Source organism: Drosophila ananassae, chromosome 3R, assembly GCF_017639315.1.
Source record: "Drosophila ananassae strain 14024-0371.13 chromosome 3R, ASM1763931v2, whole genome shotgun sequence".
Classification (NCBI taxonomy): domain Eukaryota; kingdom Metazoa; phylum Arthropoda; class Insecta; order Diptera; family Drosophilidae; genus Drosophila; species Drosophila ananassae.
In genome coordinates, this window is record NC_057930.1 from 9,055,509 (window position 1) to 9,077,258 (window position 21,750).

The 21,750-nt window shown below is 42.5% G+C and overlaps 2 protein-coding genes across 6 annotated transcripts in view; one reads left to right on the top strand and one right to left on the bottom strand.

Annotated features, from left to right (window-relative positions):
- Positions 1 to 17,117, top strand: part of LOC6505589 (disintegrin and metalloproteinase domain-containing protein 10) — an 84,242-nt gene extending 67,125 nt beyond the window's left edge. For 2 of the 4 annotated variants that reach the window (XM_001964933.4, XM_044716038.1), the window contains exons 6-12: positions 9,148 to 9,626; positions 11,566 to 11,715; positions 12,166 to 12,326; positions 12,394 to 12,628; positions 12,685 to 13,731; positions 13,791 to 14,376; positions 14,559 to 14,988. In XM_001964933.4, the coding sequence (XP_001964969.1) occupies positions 9,148 to 9,626; positions 11,566 to 11,715; positions 12,166 to 12,326; positions 12,394 to 12,628; positions 12,685 to 13,731; positions 13,791 to 14,376; positions 14,559 to 14,842 (2,942 nt within the window). In that variant the 3' untranslated portion in view covers positions 14,843 to 14,988. Of the gene's footprint in view, positions 1 to 9,147; positions 9,627 to 11,565; positions 11,716 to 12,165; positions 12,327 to 12,393; positions 12,629 to 12,684; positions 13,732 to 13,790; positions 14,377 to 14,558; positions 14,989 to 15,336 lie in introns of those variants that run through there. The other 2 variants (XM_014905019.3, XM_014905020.3) reach the window with 2 other exon arrangements.
- A 511-nt stretch (positions 17,118 to 17,628) lies between these two features.
- On the bottom strand, positions 17,629 to 20,391 carry LOC6504374 (ras suppressor protein 1). 2 transcript variants are annotated; one of them, XM_044716039.1, is made up of 4 exons: positions 20,013 to 20,391; positions 19,256 to 19,439; positions 17,892 to 18,513; positions 17,629 to 17,832 (listed from the first exon to the last, which is right to left on the bottom strand). In XM_044716039.1, exons 2-4 carry the CDS (start codon positions 19,392 to 19,394, stop codon positions 17,742 to 17,744), a joined length of 852 nt encoding a protein of 283 aa, XP_044571974.1. In that variant the 5' UTR covers positions 19,395 to 19,439; positions 20,013 to 20,391; the 3' UTR covers positions 17,629 to 17,741. The 2 variants fall into 2 exon arrangements, with proteins under 2 accessions (XP_044571974.1, XP_001964972.2); XM_001964936.4 differs by having other exon boundaries at positions 19,256 to 19,457.
- Between the last annotated feature and the right edge of the window lie 1,359 nt (positions 20,392 to 21,750).

Genomic DNA, 21,750 nt, shown 5'->3' on the forward strand with positions numbered 1-21,750 from the left:
CACTTTTCACTTGTTCAGTGGAGTTTTGGGAGGATGTTGTCTGCCGGGAGCCGGGTCGGGGATGCTGCTGGCTGTTTGTTTTATTACAAGTGCCAAATAATTTAACTGCTAAAATATTAAATTTTGTGTTTGAATTGTCGTCTGGGGGTGTGGGGCCATAAATTTGTTAGTGAGAGGCCGGCCGCCTTGGGGATAAGTCCGGAGTCAGATCAATGGGCCACTGGGGGCAGCTGTTTGTTTGTTTGTTTGTTCATAAAGACATAAGTACATATAGCCCGGCACATGTTGGAGTTTAATTAAAATGGACACTAGCTTGGGCCTCCAGCTACCATAAGGACATGCACAATGGCGTATAATTTAATACAAGTATTGAATAAATAAACACGCCAGGAGCCGCAGACATGGAGACGTTTCCTTCAATAGCCTTCAATTAACATGTCTCCATCGCCTTTATGGTATAACCCAGGGCACATCCTAGGAGCGGATAAAGGGATGTGGGAGCTCAGACAATGAACACTTCATTCGGCAAGTTTAAATTGAAGTGAAAATTGTGGTTTTAGTCAACTTCAAAGAAAGCCAAAAGTACACTGGAAAAAGGAAAGAGAATAGAACATCCACATCATAACTTTCTGGGAAGGAGAACAATCTATTCTCCTTCATTTCTTAGTTCTTAGTGTACAAATACCAGGACTGACCTGTCGCAACAAAAGCTCCAACATCAGCCATCGATTATGGTAGGCACTCACGCCTGCCACACTGCCTGGCAGGATATAAAGGATAACTGAAAGAGATAGAGCTATATAAGTGGTTAGACGCCCGCTGGCTGTCATGCGGTCTTTTTTAAGTGCTTTACGGGTTATTTTCGGGGACATTGGTGGGCGGAATTTCCGAAGGGTGTTAGCCACTTGATAATGACGATGACAACACTGCTTGCTCCTCCAACAACGTTGGCTGTTGTCATAGGCGGGCCCAACCGCCCACCCGCCCACAATCACACCGACAACCGGTCCTTCGAGGTCCTTCGAACGCCACCCATTTGAGGGTTTCAATTGAATTTGAAACAAGTTCAAAGTTGTTCTCATTTTGTCAGCCAGTCTCCCAAGTGACTTGTGCTGTGCATGTAATTTTCATAGAAATTCCAGTGAATCCTTGCCTTTTATGAGATGTAAGCAGAGTCTGGCAGGATTTTTGGAGTATTTCAGTCAATAAATACGGCTTTCTGGCCTACAGGGTTTCAGTTTAATTTATGAGAAATATGATCCATGAAAAGACATCTCATATTTTGCTGAAATTAAAAGACTTTTGCTCTTTGGTTGGCAAAGTGTGAAGTCACTCGGACATTTTAAGAAAAATGTGTTGAGGGGCTCAACTTCTCATCTCATAAACCCAACACTTGCAACAACAATCCCCCATCACCCACGATGACAAAGGGCATAATGCACTCCTTAACAGTAGATTATGTCGGAGGACCTATAGACAGTCCTTAACCACAGCCATAACCACTTTTATCATCGCCCGGCAACTCCTTTTGCCATTCACCATCTTTTCTGTCCATCTTTATTTCGACTGCAGTACTTACTTGGCAAGTCAGTCAGGCAACTCCTCTTTTGGCCAAATGGGGCAGGAAACTCAGCTCCTGGCCGCTTATCTGGCAGCGTCGTTTCCCCTTGGCGAAAGGCAATGTCGGAATTCCAACCCAACTCCAAGCCGAGACCCAAGCCGGCCAAGTAAGTATTTCCAGTTTTCGGCCACAAATGCAATTGGGCTTGATGATATTTGTTGCTTCCGTTTTGGTTTCCAACTGAGGAAATGGAGCTTGTACCAAAATTGTTGCTTAAGGTTGTCTGCCCTACATGGGTGAAATATTTTGTGATTTAAAGAGGGTTGTTTAGTGAGTTCTGGAAACAGACCATAGACCATAGTCATAGTTGAAGTAGTACATATAAGAATTATAATATTTTCCAGTGTAGGTTGTTATTTTCAGCTGACTTTGCAAAGTACTCTGTTTTGTCAATCACTATCTGGTAGCCCATAAGTCCATGTGTCCCAACCAGTTTTCGGGGCCCTACACTCCGCCACCTGTCCAAACTATGATGCAAAAGGAGGGGAAAGGGAGTGTAGGTGTGCGTGGGCATTTGAAAATACAGCCGCATAAGGCTCTCCATTTATTTTATGGCCAAGCTGCATGCAACGAAAATTCCCCAAATATGTATTCCTTCGCCCAAAGGACCTGTGCTATAAGTACATGCCTGTCGCGCGTGTGTGTGTATCTGGGTTGGCCACATTCCCGGCACCATTCGGGGGGCTTAGATCGGGTGGTTTGGTTGGCAATATCCCCGCATTTGAACATTCTCGCCTGTCTTATCAGTGGCAGCCTTGGGCACAGAGCTCCGAACATACTTTAGTTTAAAATTCCAGCCCGTATTCAAGAGACTCTTCTGCAGGATATCTGTGCGTGTTGGTCTCTGTGTGTGTGTGTGTATGTCGTATCTGTGTGACCAATGTCAGGCGCTTGTCCCAGTGGAAGTTTGTGCTTTGTGCGACAAGTCGACATATTTCTCTTGGTTTTTGGGCCTTGTTGATATTGCACTTTGCCTCGCATGCAAAATGCTGCCTACAAGCAGGAGGCAGCAGGTCAAAAGCCAAACAGTTGCACTGCCATATGAACTTTTCTAATTCCAAGGACTGAGCCATTAGCCAGGACCTCAGCTCTAGTACCTTTGTACTTACATTGACAAAAAATATGGTCAGGTTTTTAACTGATTTGAATCATAAATTGTAAATAATCGTAGGTCTATTGGGTCTGCAACTTTTATTGAGAATATAGTTTTAAATAAAAACATATTTAGTTTCTTTCTGTGTACGACCAATCAGCCAGAATCCTGCTCCTTGTTTCCATTTGCCTTACTTTGGGGGAAATTATTCCGTCGTTAATTAGTCCCCAATACGGAGAGATGGAGCTCATACATTTGGCTTAATTCTACCCCATTTGCACGCAGAGGACGATGGACTCCACTCTCTCTCTTGGTCGTTTACGGACTTTTATTTTTTCGTCACCGCCCTCGCCGCTTCCCGACTCTGTCTCTGGTTGACCCTCGGAGGAAACATCGTCACTGGCATCGGCATCGCTATCGCCATCATCGTCATCGTCAGCTTCTTCATCGTTTGCCTTCAGTTTGCACTTGACCACAAATTGCTTGGCTACCGTTTGCTTTTGCCATCTAACTAAGCTTTTGTCGTTCAACTTCAGAGTCCTTTTGCACGCACACGCATACACTCACAGTCTGAGGCTCAGTCTCAGATACAGATTTTGTTTATCTTTTTGTGCCACTTCAACCGAGCTGAGTGCAAAGTTCCAGCAGGATGGGGCCTCTAGATGCGGATGCGGATGCGGATGCGGAGCCAGGACTTAACAGCTGCGACAATTAGAGTTCTACCTGCCATCCTGCCAACCTTCCTTCCTGACCTGTCCTGTCCTGTTCTGCCCTGCCCTGGATGTCCTTCCCCTTGGTAGCATCTGTCTCTTATAAGCCTTGCTCTGAATAACTTGATTTTATTTGATTGTGACATTTTGTGGCATTCTGAATACCAGTCAATCAAGATTTGTTTCTCGTACAATTCCACAATAAAAGCACTTTCGGTATACCAATTTATTTGCCGAAATCTGGAAAAAGTTTAAAATTGAAATGCGATTTGTCGACGGAATACCTCACAACAAGCTCTGAAATAGTGACATTGAATATTAATATTTAATTCATATCACCTCTCTCCGAATATCCTGCAGTTCTTTGGCAAAAGTTCTTAGTCACTCGACATATGTAGCATTCGTGCTTATAATCCCATGCATATGGGCCACTATTCTGATCAATGTATTTAATACTAATGTGTTTTTGCCGCCACAGAGCTCAGAAAAACACGGAAATGAGAATCGTATTCAAGGCCGGATGAATGTGTGGGTTTCGTTTGAAAGAAATTTCTGTCGGGAAAGAAAAGCAAGTATGAAGGGCAGAAGGGCACAAGGGCGTAGCAAAAACTAATTTGTATGCGGAAGGCAACGGATGTCGCCATTGGACGGACACTGGTTCTGGTGGACGGCGGTTTGTTTTGCTTTTGGCCCGAAACGCGGCCAAACTGCGTAATCTGTTTTCTGGGCGACGTGCGATCTGGAAGTGTGGCTTTATGCGAAAGTGTCGAGGCGCAGGTGACGACGATGACGGCGACAGTTTTTCTGCAAAAGTGTGACAACAACGGAAGGCTGTCGCCACCGGCTGAAGACATTAGTTATCCATACGGGTCGTTTTTTCATCATTGTCCTGGCAGCTGGTATATTGCAGGTCGGGAATGTGAATTCCCCTTCCTCTCTCAGTCATTATCCTTGAAAAATCATGACCATCATATTGCTCTAATCTCTCCATTCGTCCCGTTGAAAATGAAAACATTTTTTAATTACTGCAAATATATACAAGAAATAATCATCTAATTAGGAGTAAACGAGCGAACAATTCGCTGACGATGCCCTTCAGGACTCCATGGGCTGAATAAACAAGATGGGAAATGATTAAATAAATAAACAGCAGCGGGAATGTCGGTGGTAACAACGTGGTAATCAAATCATTTACAAAATAAAAGCAAATTAGGGAAAATTGTAATAAAAGTTGCTGCTGCTGTTTACGTAAAATTCTGAATCCCATTCAGAATCAACAGCGGGAGCAGGAGCAGTAGCAGCAGGTCCAGGAGCAGTAATGGCAGCAGCGTTTTGCAACGATTTTCCAACTTGTTAATGCAAAAGCAACGCCGGCGGCAATGTATTTTGCTAACAGCCAACGCAAACACGCAACTGCCACGCCCATTTAATGTACGCCCTTGGCGCGGGACACACAGCATTTATAGCGCCCAGTTGTATGCTATATAATTTTTGTGTGAATCAAGGACTTTTTAAAGTTCGCCAGACAGTTGCACAAATACGAAAATGTTATTGAAAAAAAAAGTTGAGAGGATTTCATTTTAAATAAAAAATGTAAATACATAATATTTGTTAGTTTTTTTAATTGATTTATTATTTTAAATATTATGCTTGTGATGTATGTATATGGAGAATATTTATTTAAATATTTTGTAGCAAATTTATTTGAAATAAGCTCTAACATCCTTTATAATTTTTTCCTTTGCTTTTAAAGCGTCGAAATTGTGCGAAGCGTCTGTTATGGCCTTTTAGGGTCCTGATTCAGTTTGAGGTTGTGGGGCGGGAAGTGCTCCCGGGGGTGTGTGGGGTGTTGGCGGATTGTAGAATGCTCCTTTGTGTGTATAGGGGAGTGTGTGTGTGTATTTATGGCGTCTTTCGCCCTCAATTTCATTTGCAATTGAATTTGGGATTATTTTTCATTTTTGCTTGCGCATCTCACACATACACACAGGCGGGGCGAAAAGGTCACAAGTGGCCTGAATGGGTCCCTGCCTGTAATTGGGAGTGGAAAGTAGCGGGGGCGGTAGTAGATGGGGGCAGTGGCAGTGGCAGGAACAGGAAGGAAAGGGGCAAAAAGAGGATCAAGCGTGGGAGATGGAACGAAAAGCTGAGCTACAAAAGCCGCTTGCATGTCTGAACGTCGTTTGTCTCAACTAGAATTTTTTCTTATTTTTTTCTTCGGTTTTTATACCCACTACTCCTTGAAGTTTGGGGTATATTGAATTTGGTTTTAGAAATGGAATACAGGATACTACTATAACTAAAGAGTTTAAGATTAGACTTAAATAACTGACTAAAATAGGTGTCAACTTTAAACTTTATTCCCAAGAATGCCTACCAGCCTCTTACTCACATCCCTAAGATACTTCATAGTCGTGTCCTTTGACCATCGCTCCATCCTGTTTTCACGGTTTTTATTTTGAAGGACTGCCTTGACAACAAAACCCAACTTGCCCTGAGCTCCTCTGGCAGCGGAAGTTGTAAAATTCATAAGTCGAGCGAGTGCGCGCGTGGCTTTTGTCCAATTGTACCAACAAGAGGGACGAAGGATACTACGACGAACAAAAAAAATACGAAAAAATAAAATAGAAACATAACGAATAAGGAAAAAACCTTCAAACATGGAAGGCGGCCAAGAAAAAACCTCGTACAAGTGCAAGGGCCGAGCTGAACTCCAATAAAGATAACACCAAAGTGCACTTTAATCTTTGTGCGGAAATCTCCACAGGCGATGCAGTCAAAGCTAAATCGAAATATGATTGAAGAGATGGGGCAGGAGCTGACAGCAGATAGAAGTCATTCCTGGGAATGTGTGACACAAAATCAAGCCAGTTGGATTGCACTCAAAGACTCAAAGAATTGAATGGAATTAAACTAATTTTTAAATTGGAAAACGCTTTAAAAAAAATAAATAGTTTTAATAAAAACTCACAGGGAAAAAAACTATAGTAAGAACTTGAAAAAAGTATCCAATTTCAATATACTTTGAAAGAAAAATCTATCCCAATTATGTATGAAATTGGTTTTCTTGGAAAAACTTGGGACTAAATGTCTCAAAATTGATGTTTTTTTTGCAACTGTAGGAAGAGAAGTTTCCCCGAGATAAAAAAAAATCCAATGATCCTGAGGCAGCCAGGGGCACAAAAGGAAAAAAAAAGGAACCGTTGAGTGGCAAGCAAAAATTGGAAAAATGAAATGTGCAGGAGACGCGCGCTCAACAGCTGTTGATTGGAGCGGGAGTGGATAGGAGTTTAGAGCCGAGCAGGGACGAGCCAAGCTGAGCACTCAGGTTGAGATACTCAGATACACAGATACAGATACCGAGAGCTGTCGGTCAAAAGCATGGCAGCGAGCAAAGCATAAAAACCGAAAATCAGACAACATCTTGGGGTAGGCAGCATCAGATAACGATTGAATGAAACCCCCTATATATAGTATGTGTGGTATATGTGCGAGGCAGCACTCCTCGGCGTGGCAGCAACAATAAAGCTGCCCTAAAAGTGAGAAAAACGAAAAGAAAAGTCCGCCAGAAGGCGATGCAACAAAATGAAATAAAAACGGGTCATTGGAGTAAGGAGCGAGTGAATGGAGCGAGGAGGAGGAGGCTGACTGCTAGTAGTAGAAGATATAGAAGGCATTCTCAAGGGGGTGCCTTTGATATGCAAATTGCATGCCACTGTAGATTTTGTTGGGCGGCTTCTGGGGGGGCGGTGCATTTTGCGGAAGCTGTGCCCGCTGCGGCATTTCTGGTTTCTCGAGTGTTACGTATTTAGTGCCCCGCCTCGCCTCCAGGACAGCAGGACCAAAGGCTTCTCCAGGAGCCACACTGCACCTGCTCGTTCTCACTCCGCCCATCACTGCACTGTTGGAAATTTGTAATTAAAAGTCCCATTTATAGGCTGTATTAGTATCTGAGGTCTGCCAGTGGTTTCTGCCAGTGTATGGAGTGTGGTGTAGGTCGCGGATGGCGGACACCGTTGCCGTCCTGCACTGAAGAGCGACAACGCCGCCAAAATGTTTGTAATAAAGACAAACAGTTTCGAAATGGGAGTGTAAATACAAAAAATAAAAAGCAAGTGCGAAGAAAACGAAGAAGAATAAGCAAATGCATAATGGTAATGGCAACAGAACAGCAACATGCCCCATGCCCCAGCACCCACCCACTTGCTTGACACAATAGCATCAGCCAAATAAAAATTTATGGTTCCACTGAAAGCTGCAACGTTGCCACCGGGAGCTGAGTGAACTGGACTCGCGGAGCTCTCCTCCTGGCGCCAGGATGAAGAATATCCCTGGTGTGCTGGACTGGCCAGTGCCAGTGCCAGGAAAGAATGCCAACGAAGTCGGAAACCCTGTTGCCTTATTATGACTTTCCAGCGATTCGGTTCTGGCTGGCTAGCTGGCTGAGAGGGTCCTTCAAGGAGAAGGACATCGGAGGTAGACAGCGGGGTGTGGTGGAAAAATAAGGAGGTGTTTAAGTAGCAGCCAAGCGAATAGCATGAAAAATGCTTAATGAAAAGCGCAGAGTGTGTTCGAAATTGCAACAGTTGAATACTCTCCTTAAATAAGTAAAAAACGTAATCGGCCAACAGGATAATTTAAAACTTTAACCAACATTTACCCAACGGTCCTTGAAAAAAAGAGCATTTCATTACGCCAGCAAATTATGAATTCTCGCTCCCAAAAAGTAAATTGCAAATAATTCCCATCTATAATTCAGCGACTTTAATTAAGCTCTCTGGTTTCCCGGCTCGCATCCTTTAATTTTCCCTTTCACGAATGCCCTGAAATTGATTCCATAAAGCAAGGTATTAATTTTATTCCGGCACTATTTCGTTAAAACTTAAAAATGCGTTTCACTGCCCCAGATTTGGGCCAGGCATTCTCGTAACTCGGCAGATTATTCGGGAAATGAATGTAAATGGCTCAGACCATAAAATGGTGGCAGCTTTTAAAAATGTGCACCACTCTGTGGTGGCGCAGTACTTCACTCCATTCCGTTCTTTCAGTTTATTTAATGTTGACAATCGCGATGAGGGGCGAAAACGCTGGCGAATCGCGTGCAAAACGCGTCCACTGCCAGTGGATAAAAACCAAGTCTGAAAAACAGGAGCAGCCAGAAGCCGGAGCCGGAGCCGGAGCTGGAGCAGAAGTGGCAAAAGCTACAGGCGACCGCGTGGCTGTGACTGCGCTTAAACAATAAAACAATAAATTTTCATTACCGGCTCGGGGCTATTAACAGCTTCCGCTGGCCAAGACAATGCTTTCCAAAGAGCCAGCGCTGATGTGGCCGGAGACCGACCGGACCAAAGCTGTAAATATAAATTGTTGATAGCAAATTTAAAGTGCAACAGCCACAGAAAAGTATGCTATACCTTCTCCCTCACAGCTCCTTCCTTTTTTTTATGTATTTTTCAATTTACTGCATTTGAGTTTGGCATTTGCATTATACCCTTTTTTCCCTTCGCATTTTTGTGGGCAGCGTTTTAATTACATTTTTGTGGCTTTCCCTGGGCGAGTCATAAATAATTTTCAGCCGGGGGGAGGCGGGGGAGCGAACCAAATGCTGCTGCCGGACTGCATCGCCAAATTAACATTCTTTCAACTTGGCTCTGTTCTGCGAAGAGCCAGCCCGCCTTTCGCATCCCTTATTCATTCTTCTCCGGCTTTGTTCTACTTTGCAGGTCACGTGGCCGGTTGCGGCATCACGGACGAGGTCTCACAATGGATGGAGAACATACAAAATTCAGCCGTCGAAGAGCTGCCGGAGCCCATGTCAAAGGACTACCAAAAGCTCCACCGGAAGCAGCTGCACAAAAAGTCCGCCCCCCAGCAACAGCAGCAGAATCAGCAACAGCAGCCCCATCCTCCAAAGAAATATATGAGCGGCGAGGACGACTTCAAATATCCCCATCAGAAATATACGAAGGAGGCCAACTACGCCGAGGGTGCGTTCTACGATCCGGCCACCGGACGTCGCCTGGGCTCATCCGCCAATGTGGCCGACTGGCATGAGCTGGTCCACGAGCGGGTCCGTCGCGCCACCGACGGTGGTGCATCCACTGGCGGGGGCAGGGGTCGCGAGGACAACAAGAATACCTGTTCGCTCTACATACAAACGGATCCATTGATTTGGCGCCATATTCGCGAAGGCATATCCGATGTAAGTATACTTTAAAGTTTAAATTCTTCAAAAATTATCTTTAGAATAGATTTCATGTATCTGATATTCCTATAAAATTCCTACCATTTTTTGTTTTTTAAGTATCAAAAAAATATATATAAGCGCGTGCGCCAAATTAACAAAAAAGAGAAAAAAATGTAATTCAACAAAGTCCATGAATTTTGCAATTTTTTTACGATCCAGCAGACTTCTCCCGAAATTGAAGTGCACATAAAACAAAGGCAGGCACTGGGTTCTAAAGTTGTAGGGATGAAAAATAGGGGGTGGCACGTAGACATCGTAGTTGTTATGTTTGTCTTCATACATTCCATTCAGCTGGAAACGGATAAACAAAAATTGACTCTCAGTTCCCTACGCAACAATTTTTGGGGCGATTTTTTGGACCAATTTCAAGGTTCAATGAGTTTTGAAAATTAGAAAAAAATTTCTTCTGAAAAATTAATTAAAAGAAAATTGATTTCATATTATATTTGTACAAGAATAATTGATTTTGAAGACACTTTCTTAAATCTATTCAAGCCACATGTTAAGGATAATCATGAATTTGTTGATCTACTTATTCAGCGGATTTTTACGCTCTATAAAATGGCGGTGAACCCTTCTTGTCGCATTTACCGGAACTGCCTACTTTTGGGGGCAAATGCCGTCGAGTGGGGAACAGAGCTTAGCAATCATCCAATCAGCTGACCTCCTTCGGCTCGTGGAGCGTATGCAATCAACCGTTATGGCCCGCAACCGTGTTCCCCTGCATATCCTTCGTCTCGCCCAGCTCCTTTAGATCCTTCAGCTCCCGCTCACCCATTTGGAGCAATTCTTTCGCCGCACTTTTATGTTTACGTTCATTTTTTCGCATTGTACGCGAGATGATGTCGACGTCAACATCCTCGTCACCGGAGTGCCAGCCTTATTTCGTCCTGCCTCCTTCCTCGCTGTCCTTGTCTTTGTCTCGGCCATCTCTGTCGCTCACGTTCTCCGGCGTGTGTTTATTTGCAATGAGTTTTGCATAATTCGCGCATTTGTTTCGCTCTTGCTTTCACGTTTCCCGGCCCCGGCCCCGGCCCCGACTCCGACTCCGGCCCGGCCTTTGTTTTTGTCTCGTCCTGTGGCCCCCCTCCGGCATTTTGATTTTTGAGCCAAAATCGGTGGGCGATGGAGATATATGGTGTGTGTATGCGACCGGATATATTCAGAGCGGCTCTGAAGGGAGTGAGCCGCATAAAACCTTATAAACTTCTGCTGAAATATTCGACGGGCTTAGCTGAATTTGCATTTTTATACAAATATATTTTTTGGGGGGGAGGTGTGTGTGGGTTGAGTTTTTATTTTTGTCATGGATTGGATTGGATGAGACTCGGATGAGGGGAGGACGCTTGGATACCGCTAAGAGCCAAAATCATTTGTTTGGGGGTAACCGTTTTCGGGCCCCGTTTACACAGATGTCAAGCGCATTTCCCATGAAAACCAAAAACGAAAACGAAAACCCCGAAAACCGAAAACCCAGCGCATTGCGGTTTTGACATTTTTATTACGCTCAGCCGCTTGAAGTCGAGTGCGTTTCATGTTAATTAAATCTGTCTACCTTGTGGCATAATCGCATGGCTCCTCTCCTCCCAATACCCTTTTAAAGATTATACCATTTCAAAGGCACTCTGGGTTGCTTCAACATTTTCTTTAGCTTAATGTTTCATTTTAATTAATTTGAGTTGAAGCATTTATGGTAATTGGGAAGGATATAGAATGTTTTTTTGCTACAATCATCATAAAAATTAAACTTATATGAATGAATGATGATCTTATTATGATCTTTAATAAGAAATATTTCTTAAAATTATATAGATAGCCTAGCTACCCTACGAATAGTTACATTTGCCCTTTTTCATCACCATCTCAACGGCTATTTGTAATTTTTCTCTTTCAGCAACAGGATCGCGGGCGCAGGTACGAGGTGGATGTGAAAACCCGTGAGGAAATCACATCGCTGATTGCACATCACGTGACGGCCGTTAATTACATTTACCGCAACACAAAGTTTGATGGACGCAACGAGCATCGCAACATCCGCTTTGAGGTGAGTTTACACACCCATACACACACTATACACAAAGTGAGAGAGTCCGGTGGCACAACATCAGCGGGTGGGCAAACAATGATAATGAGGCAAGGACTCCATACCACTATTATTACTGGCCAAAGGGCCTTCAATGATGTGGATTTTAAAGGCAAGTCTCTTTCGAGCGAGGATTACAGCTCGTTGCATAATTTATAACAATTATTTAAACCGCAACAATAAAAAACAATTAAATGGAATATGGGTCACGACAAGTAATGTATGGCTTATTGAAATTGGCATTTCAAACAAAAACTCCTGTTCATAAACGAGAATCGCAGTCGAAGTACAAAAGTTTCAATGGCTCTTAATGGGAAAAGCCATGTGATTAATTATGGCAAAAAAATGCCGTAATGTTGTGATTAAAACATTAATTTTAATTTCAATTTCAATTTTTTCCCCCACGTCTAGGTGCAACGCATCAAGATTGATGACGACTCGGCCTGCCGCACTTCCTACAACGGACCCCACAATGCCTTCTGCAATGAGCACATGGACGTCTCGAACTTTTTGAATCTCCACTCCCTCGAGGATCACTCGGACTTCTGTCTGGCCTATGTGTTCACCTACAGGTGCGATGGATTAGTTGGACTTTTTTAATTTCCGGCTTTAATTAAAAAATTTCCGGTTTGTTTACAGAGACTTCACGGGCGGCACTTTGGGCCTGGCGTGGGTGGCAAGTGCCTCGGGTGCTTCCGGCGGCATTTGCGAGAAGTACAAGACCTACACCGAGACGGTCGGGGGGCAGTACCAGAGCACCAAGAGATCCCTCAACACGGGCATCATTACCTTCGTGAACTACAACAGTCGAGTGCCACCAAAGGTGTCGCAACTGACCCTGGCCCACGAGATTGGCCACAATTTTGGATCACCTGTGAGTTGGAAGCATTATTTTTGTAGATTTTGGGCTATAACCCTTCTCTTTCTCAGCATGATTACCCGCAAGAGTGCCGTCCCGGTGGCCTAAATGGCAACTTCATCATGTTCGCCAGTGCCACATCCGGAGACCGACCGAACAACTCCAAGTTCTCGCCCTGCTCGATCCGGAATATATCCAATGTGCTGGATGTCCTGGTGGGCAACTCGAAGCGAGACTGCTTCAAGGCCTCGGAGGGCGCCTTCTGCGGCAACAAGATTGTGGAGTCCGGCGAGGAGTGTGACTGTGGCTTTAACGAGGACGAGTGCAAGGACAAGTGCTGCTATCCGCGTCTTATCAGCGAGTACGATCAGTCGCTGAACTCCAGTGCCAAGGGATGCACCCGGCGGGCAAAGACCCAGTGCTCCCCGTCCCAGGGCCCCTGCTGTCTGGCCAATTCCTGCACCTTTGTGCCGATCAGCAACCACCAGAAGTGCAAGGAGGAGACCGAGTGCAGCTGGTCGAGCACCTGCAACGGCACCACCGCCGAGTGCCCCGAGCCACACCACCGAGACGACAAGACGATGTGCAACAACGGCACTGCTCTGTGCATCCGCGGCGAGTGCAGCGGCTCGCCCTGCCTGCTCTGGAACATGACCAAGTGCTTCCTCACCTCTTCCACGTTGCCGCATGTGGACAAGCGCAAGCTGTGCGACCTGGCCTGCCAGGACGGTAACGACACGTCCACCTGCCGCAGCACAAGCGAGTTTGCCGCCAAGTATAACATTCAAAAGGGAGGCATTAGCTTGCAACCGGGTTCGCCGTGCGACAATTTCCAGGGCTACTGCGATGTGTTCCTCAAGTGCCGCGCCGTGGACGCCGATGGCCCGCTGGTGCGACTCAAGAATCTCCTCCTCAACCGGGAGACTCTGCTAACGGTGGCCGAGTGGATCACCGGCAACTGGTATCTGGTGGTGCTAATGGGCGTGGCCTTCATTGTGGTGATGGGCGCCTTTATAAAGTGCTGTGCCGTGCACACTCCCAGTTCTAATCCGAAGAAGCGGCGGGCACGCCGTATTAGTGAAACACTACGTGCTCCCATGAATACGTTGCGAAGAATGGTGAGTTCTTAACCTCAATTCGTTCACAGATAATCACTAATGCTTCTGATATCTTTTAGCAACGTCATCCGCATCAGCGAGGCGCCGGGCCCCGCAGCATCCCACCGCCAGCCCATGAGGCGCAGCACTATCCCCGCAGCGGAGAAGGACGAAGCGGGGGCGGTGGCGCTGGAGGGGCAGGTGGTGGAGGCGGCGGACGCCATGGCGGTGCCCGATCGCATCATCAGTCCCATCCGCATGAGTGGGACCGCCACCAGGGCGGTCACTCCATCGTGCCACTGCCCACCGGCGGCAGCCATGCGAGTCGCAGCTCGGCGGCGAACCAGGCGGCCTCGAGACGCAGCGATGGACGCGGCACAAGATCCACCAGCAGCGGGAGACCGCAAGGAGGAGCCAGTGGTGCTTCCCGAGGAAATGGCGGGTATGCAGCCGAGCAGGCGATACCGGGTTCCATTGGTGGTGGTGTGCAGGCGGCCATTAGCAGCGGCGGTGTGGTGGCTCGGGCCCAGCTGCCGCTGCCTCTGCCGCCGCCGAATGCACAACAGCAGGTGCAACAACAGCAACAGCAACAACATCTGCAACTGCAACAGCCGCATGTTGCAGTGTCGCAGCAACAGCAACCGCAAGCGTTCTACGCGCCGAAAGGTGTGTTCTTCTGAGTGTCCTTTTCCAGAGTGAGCCCTGAGTTGGTAGTCAGCCCCGTTGCTCCTCGCTCCTCACCTCGCTCCTTTTCTAGCGATTTCTTTGCCTATTTTCTCCCTTTTTGCCCACCAAATATTTAATTTGTCGTTTTTCTTTTCGTTTTGCGTTTTACAATGAAAATTCAGAGCTACCACCACGCAATAAGTCCCGCTCATCACGTACCAACAACACCTCCATCACCACCACAACCACCAACTCATCCACCGCGGCAGCGTCCGGCAGTGGGGCGGTAGGGGGATCGGGAGCTGGATCGGGATCGGGATCGGGGGCGGGTAGTAGTAGCAAGAGCAAGAGCGGCAAAAGTGCCAAAGCCAAAGACGCCAAAAGTTCACAGAAACAATCGAGCAGCAGCCGGAGCAGCAGCAAGGAGAAGGCCACCAAGCCGGTGCGCCGGAATATCGTTTATTAATGGATAGCTCGATGAATCCTTCATATGCCATAACACAGAAAGACATCACAGACTCCAAAATCCCGATTATACCATCGCTCCATGAGCTGCTTCCCATCCACTACCAAAATAAAACAAGACAGAAATTTAAAAAAACAATTCCAATTGGTATGGCCTTTGTGTTTTTTGCTCGTTTTTTTTCCACTTTTTTTCCTCCTCCCACAATTGTTTGGTCGTACTTGTGTCCTTGTGTCCAGGCATGATGTCCTTTGATCCTTTGTGTAGTGTCCGGTTCCCTTTTAATTTGGATTATGTTGTTGTTGTTTTGTTATTGCATGTGCATATGAATATTTTTTAACACTTGATTTAAGATCTACTAATTTTTCGTTTAAAAACTTGAGCCATAAAATACTGAACAAACTAACTCTTAAAAAATGGTTTTTGAAAACTTACTAACAATGTGTGTAGAACTATTCGAAAACTTGCATTAAAATATTTCATTTTCCTTCCCAAAGGCGTCGCGGTGCCTCAGCTACAAGTAAACTTTAGTCGGCCGACATCGTTGCACGAACAACAGCAACAGCAACATCACATGCAACAGCAACTGGAGCCCCAGCAGCCCCAGCCGCCGTATGCCGACGCCTATGCTGCTCTGGGGCGGGGCCAGTACGAGTCCACCTCCCGGGCGCCCAATAATAGTAAAGTTTGACAGACAAAAGCGGCTTCGGAGCGCCACAAACGGCCAAAAGCAAAGCGACTCAAGCAACAGCAGCAGCAACCAGAACCAGAGATGCCACAACAGCAACAACGTCGCCAGCAACAAACAACACAGCCACAACAGCAACAGCAACAAAAGCAAAACAAACAAAAATCAAATGAACTCAAATTAAATGTAAATGTAATTTTTATGCTTATTATTTTTATTTAAACAACAATTTGTACGCCACAAGGGAAAAGTAGTAGACGAAAAAAGCGCGCAAAAGCGTGAGACAAATTTCATGAAAAAATATGAAGCTAAAAGTGAATGATATTTTTGATTAAATAAATTGAAATGAAAAATAACGAATAACGAATGCAAATTATGATTAATACGAATAATTAAAAACGGCAACATGCATAATATATACATAAAACTAATGGTAAATATATACATTTGTGTGTATATATTTATTAAACGTATGCAAATATTTATTAGCAACAAGCCACAACAAAAAATATTATAAAAGTGAAAAAAAAACACAAAAAACAGAAACTAATGTTAATTGTATGAAAAAAAACAAACACAAGCATTATACATGTCGGTCAGATTTCTAAAGGAAAAGCGTAAATATAAAATTAATTAAAAATTTTCGAATCCAGAGAGAAATGTGTTTTGTACAAAAAAAAGTTGAGTAAAAAACGTGGATGAATTAATTAAGCGGCATTAACAAGAAGAACGGAAACAGCAAAGCATTTAAATTGTATTTACCTGTACCGAAGGCTAAATGTTCAATGAGAGCCGTCAAAATTGCATTTGTAAACTAGCAATCAACCATAAAACCAAAAAACAAAAAAAAAACTTAAATCTCTAAAATATTAAACAAGAAACGAGACTTAACATTGATGTTTTTTATCGCAAAACTTAACGCTTTGAATTCGTTACCGAAAGTATTTTCTGAATAAGATTTTCGAAAGTTGCTTTGATTGTTTTCCGATCATCTTTTCCTTGTGCAGAACGAAGCAAACGAAGTAACTAATTTTTTATACATTTCACATATTTTTACTATATTAGGTACAATTTTCTATTGTCAATTTTAATTAGTATTAGGTTTAAAGCTTTATGTTTTAGCAAGCTGGTAGCGAGCCCGCCACTGATTATGTTTAATGTTATCTCACTGGAATATGTATTGTATATGTATGACTCCCGAATTGAAGTGTATTTTGTAATGGATAGTTCAAGGACCTGTCGACCAGCCGGCTTGGCCTGTAATTTACTTTGTTGTAGTCGCATAGGTTACTAGTTTATGTTTTTTGTTTTTGTCTGTGTTTCGAATTTGCATGCTCAAAATCGAATACTGCAACTCACAGAGTCTCGACTGATGTACTATGTATTCCAAATCAAGTCATCACTAGGATGTCGCCAATAATCGTTTGTAATCGTTGTGTTCATTGATATTCTTGAATCTAAATTGGATCGGGTACTTTTCTCAAAAGATAAAATGCATTTTAAACGTGTTCTGTGGTAGCTTAATTTTCTATTCCTGCAAGACTCTACGTAAAGATCAACTTCAAACTCCTGTAAATAAACTCTATAAAAATATATATATACATATAAATACTAAAATCTACAATAAGGGATAAATTAAAATTGAATTGCATAACCATTCAATGCAGAATAAGTTTACAAAATAATTAAATTACATAAATTGATATATAAAATATGTATTCAATTTCAATTGAAATTCGAAAATGCAAATAAGTGAAACAAAGGCAAGTCTCTGCTCTTCGTATTTCTCAGAACAAGTAACAAAGAACAAAAACAAAAAACATTTAACTATTAATTTAATTATAATAAATAAAGAATTAATTAATTGACTTTAAGTAAACTAATTAATTATGATTATGGAAAAGAAAACTTCAAAAAAGAATGGATGAATATGAGAAATGATAATAAAACAAGAAAAACCTACTATTTTATAAAATAAATTCAATTCGTTTTGATTATTTTTAAGGGGAGTAGCTTTAACAATTAAAAAAATGTTTTTTTTAAATATTTTCATTTATTTAAATTAGTTGGCAAAAATGTTCAAGGCACTTTTTGAAAATACATATTAGTTTACAATTACTTAGAAATTAGTATACAAAAATCGATTTGGTTAACAACAAACGGAACGAACACATGACGAATTCCAAGGACTGGAGCCTAAAGGATTTCCTTAAGTTATGCCCGTAACCTGGAGGCCTTCTTGGTTTTGTCGGCCTTTGGTGGTGGTGGTCCACTGCGTCCTGCCTGCATATGCCGGTTATAAATGCTGCAAAGGAAGATAATCAAGTTAATAATTATAGAGTGTCATCTAAGCAATATATTTACATCTTATAGGTCTCAGTTTTCAGATAGTCAATAACATGACTGATTCCCAGCAGATACTGCTCCGCAATGGGATTGACCCAAGGATTCTCCTCCATTTTCATCACGGACTTGTTGCTCAGCAGGTCCAGCTGGGCGATCTCGGGGGGCAGCACTTGCAACCTGTTGTTCTGGATGTGCAGTTCCCGGAGGCGCACCAAGTCTCCCACCTCACGTGGCAGCTCCAGCAGATCGTTGTCCCGCAGGCCCAGGATCTGAAGATTCTTCAGCTGGCCCACCTCCTTCGGGAGGTATTCGAAGTCGTTGTCACCCAGATATAGGGCTCGCAGTGTCTCCATGCCGAAGAAGTTGCCGGGCAGGACATGCTCGCTGAGATTATTGTAGGACAAGTCCAACACCTCCAGGACGGGGAAGGCGCCGAAGCCTCGAGGCAGATTTATCAGCCGGTTGATGGACACGTTCAGGATCCTCAGCTTTGGCATGGATGACAGCGAAACGGGCAGCTCCGTCAGTTGGTTGTTCGAGAGGTTCAGGATCTCCAGGTTGAGAAGATTGGCGATTCCAGGACTGATCACACTGATCTTGTTATGTGACAGTGTGAGGCGAGTGATGTTGGACATGTTGACTATAAAATAAAATTTTTAGTTAGATAATAAGCTAAATATATAAAGCTAAATATTGTATTTCAAGTTCTAGTTCGCAAAAGTCTAAATCTTTATTGTTCACTCACATAAGAGTTTTGTCCTCTATTAAAAATAAATAAGTGTTTAGTCATTTTCGTTTTTTTTTTTTAAAAATGTAACTAATATTATTAAACTTCAAAATAATATTTTCATTGTACATTTGTTTTATTTGGATTTCATTCAAAAATTTGAATTCCAATCAAATTTCCTAGTGGGTTCAAACATAAACAGCTGATTGGACGCAACAAGTCAGAGGGTGTGAAATGTAGAATATGAAAAATATATAAATATTCTCATACAAATATGAATAAAGTGGTAAAAATTCCAATTAAAGTAGCAAATAAAATAGGGTATTTCTTGATTTAAGCATAAGTCCATTTAAAAACCTCTATATTTTCTAGTAATCGTATTTGTTTACTTTATGTAGAACGTTTAGTTTCTATTTTGGTGCTGGCGTCATCGCAGAAAATAAAACTAATTACCTCTAATTTTCATAAAACCATACAACTTTTAAAAGATTTTGATGTTTTTATAGAAGATATTACAGTTTTATAACGTTAATATGAATTTAAGAAATTGTTTTAGGAATTATTTCAAGCAGTTGGGCGAGGTTTGGTTTGCGTGGGAGTTACACTTTGATTTTAGAGAATTTGTCAGAATTTGAAGCCTTGAAACGATACTTACACAATCCTGGGAGCTCCTCAAAGGAGCTGAGCCCCTTGTCCACCAGGTCCAACTCCCGGTTTTGTGTTTCACGGGCTTCATCCAAAACTTTCTTTGCCTTCGACATTTTCGCGTTCACAGGTATACAAGATTGACTCATCTTGGCTAGCGGTATTTTTCGGTATTTTTTAAATGTGTGTTGCCACTAAGATAATCAAATAAACTAATAAATATTTATAATTAATATTGCATATTTAAAGAGACTATATTAAGTTTATTATTATTAGCTTATTAAGTTTGATTGTATTATTAAATTAAAAATATTCAAAAAAGAACTTTGTAAGGCTGCCAGACTGTTAAAAAATGATGTAGTTACACATGTAGACATGTAGATAAAATTTAAAAATCAAACTCAAATATTAAAAACATTGAATAAATTTGAGGGTGTTTATCTTAGCAAGTATATTTAAAATGAAAGCTCGTTACTTTTAAAGAATATTTAGTTTGAAAAGCTGTAATATTAAACTAACATTGATGAAAAATTTGGAAGAATCTATAGTGTAAGTATTCATAATCTTGAGCTTAAAATGTTTTGAATTATTTAAATTTTTTATCTTGTATGAATTGTTAGGAAATAATTTATTTTATTTCTTGTATATTCAGACAGCACATGTATTTTATTGATATTTTTAGCAAGCATAGTTTATATGCAATAGCACATGTCGAATATCTGTAGAAACCTGAACTTCACTAGTGACTCTCAAACTGTGTGCGTTACCTTGAACAATTACTCTCAAACTATTTCAATTGCACTTTTCCTTTGCATATGTTACTCTGCAATTAGTTTTCAGCATAAATCCATCACTCTGGAGCACATTTCACACTTTTCTGGGTCACTTGGTTATGCAAACAACGCACTTGACCTCTTTCACTTTGTAAAAAACACTGGCTCAATCATATATTCTTAAAATATTGCTTAGATCATCACTGGCGTTGAGATTTCTGGACCGATTGTACGACATTCACGAAACAAATTGAAGTTGGGGGTATCTATGCTAATGCGTCTGTCTTCAGAGCGATATCCGAAATTAATCACGAAAATACCCGAAATGCGGAATGCGTCGTGTGTCGTGCGATCGTCTCGAGTAACTGAGGAATACCTCTCGCGGCGACAACGAGATCGATCAAGGTGGAGATGTGGTTGTGGGCGGTTTTGGGGGATCGGGGGTATATAAATATATATATAGTATTTTATATATATTGGTGTGGGCTGGTTTTGCCTTTTCTGATTGCCGTCAACCCGGCCAACCCGGCTCGACGCGATATAAACCGATGTTTGTTTTTTTGTTTATTTTACGAAAAGTATTTTGTAGAAACCAGAAACCAGTTTGCAAACATCTCCGCGAAGTTGCATTTCAAAACGGTTACAGGCTAGTGTTTTAACCCATAAAATTACGAATTCTATCCGTTTAAAATTTAGATTTTTGAATTTTCACAGCTCCCGGTCAGAGGGAGCCAGAGCGAAACTCGTTCCAGAGATGTTCGGTTTGCAGCACAAATTTTACCGCCAGACTGAAGGATGTTGATAAAATTCTATATTATTGGGATACATGTCCTGTTCCTGATCTTTTCCATTGAAGCGCAAAGCAGAGTGTGTAAGTATGGAATCTAATTGAAAAAAGCTTAAAAATAAATTTATAAATAACTCTTTTTCAGTTTGCAGGGGAAAACGGGGATGGGGCACTTGCGTTTTGGCGAAGTCTTCGTGCAAATTGCGCCGCTATAAGGATAAACTTTGTAAAAAAAAGTATGTGTGCTGCGCCGATTAAATAAATAATTAAGTATTCTCTATTACCTTAAATATATCAATATGCAGGCTTATTTTCTCGTTTGAATTTTGTTGTCTTCTAATTTGTGGCCCTGTCAAATCAATGAAAACTCAATTTTTCACGTATTATAATGACATAATATCTTAACTTTACCGATTAGCCCTGCTGATTAGGATTATCTAATTAATACATTTAATATATTTGTATTGCGGTGTTGAGGCTCCTATTTTTTGAGACAAGTCCTTTGGGAAATATCGTAAAAAGTGGCACGAATTCTCGAGCCCAGAACATGCCCAATATTATCTCCTCCAGGGACTTTCCGCTTAGCCTGTTTGTTGCATTTTTAATTACTAAGTTGCTGCTCCACTTGCAGTTGCAGCTTGTGGCCAGTTTAGTGCAACTTTGTGGATACGTGAGTGGGTGGGATGGGGTGGTGAGTGTGTCTCTGCCATTTTAGCTTTCATATTAATTTTCATTTCGCCGGTTGTCGATTCTGCAAACCAGAAAGTTTGTCTTATGCGCCTTGCGCTGCATAATTTGCGTGTTTCATAAGCATTTTTGTATTTTGGAATCATTTTTTTTTTTATTCTGGACGGGGATTGGCTTGGATGATAGTTGGGTTGAGTGCCTTCGTAGTTGTGTTTTTTGTTTGTTGTTCGGGGCCTGCACACACACTTCCGCCGTATA

What these genes read in the sequence shown, in the direction of transcription:
- LOC6504374 (XM_044716039.1), bottom strand. Translation starts at nt 19,394, where the DNA reads ATGAGTCAATCTTGTATACCTGTGAACGCGAAAATGTCGAAGGCAAAG. An exon ending in TGAGGAGCTCCCAGGATTGT is followed by an intron (nt 18,514 to 19,255) that starts GTAAGTATCGTT and finishes TTTATTTTATAG; the next exon opens with TCAACATGTCCAACATCACT. An exon ending in AAAACTGAGACCTATAAGAT is followed by an intron (nt 17,833 to 17,891) that starts GTAAATATATTG and finishes CTTCCTTTGCAG; the next exon opens with CATTTATAACCGGCATATGC.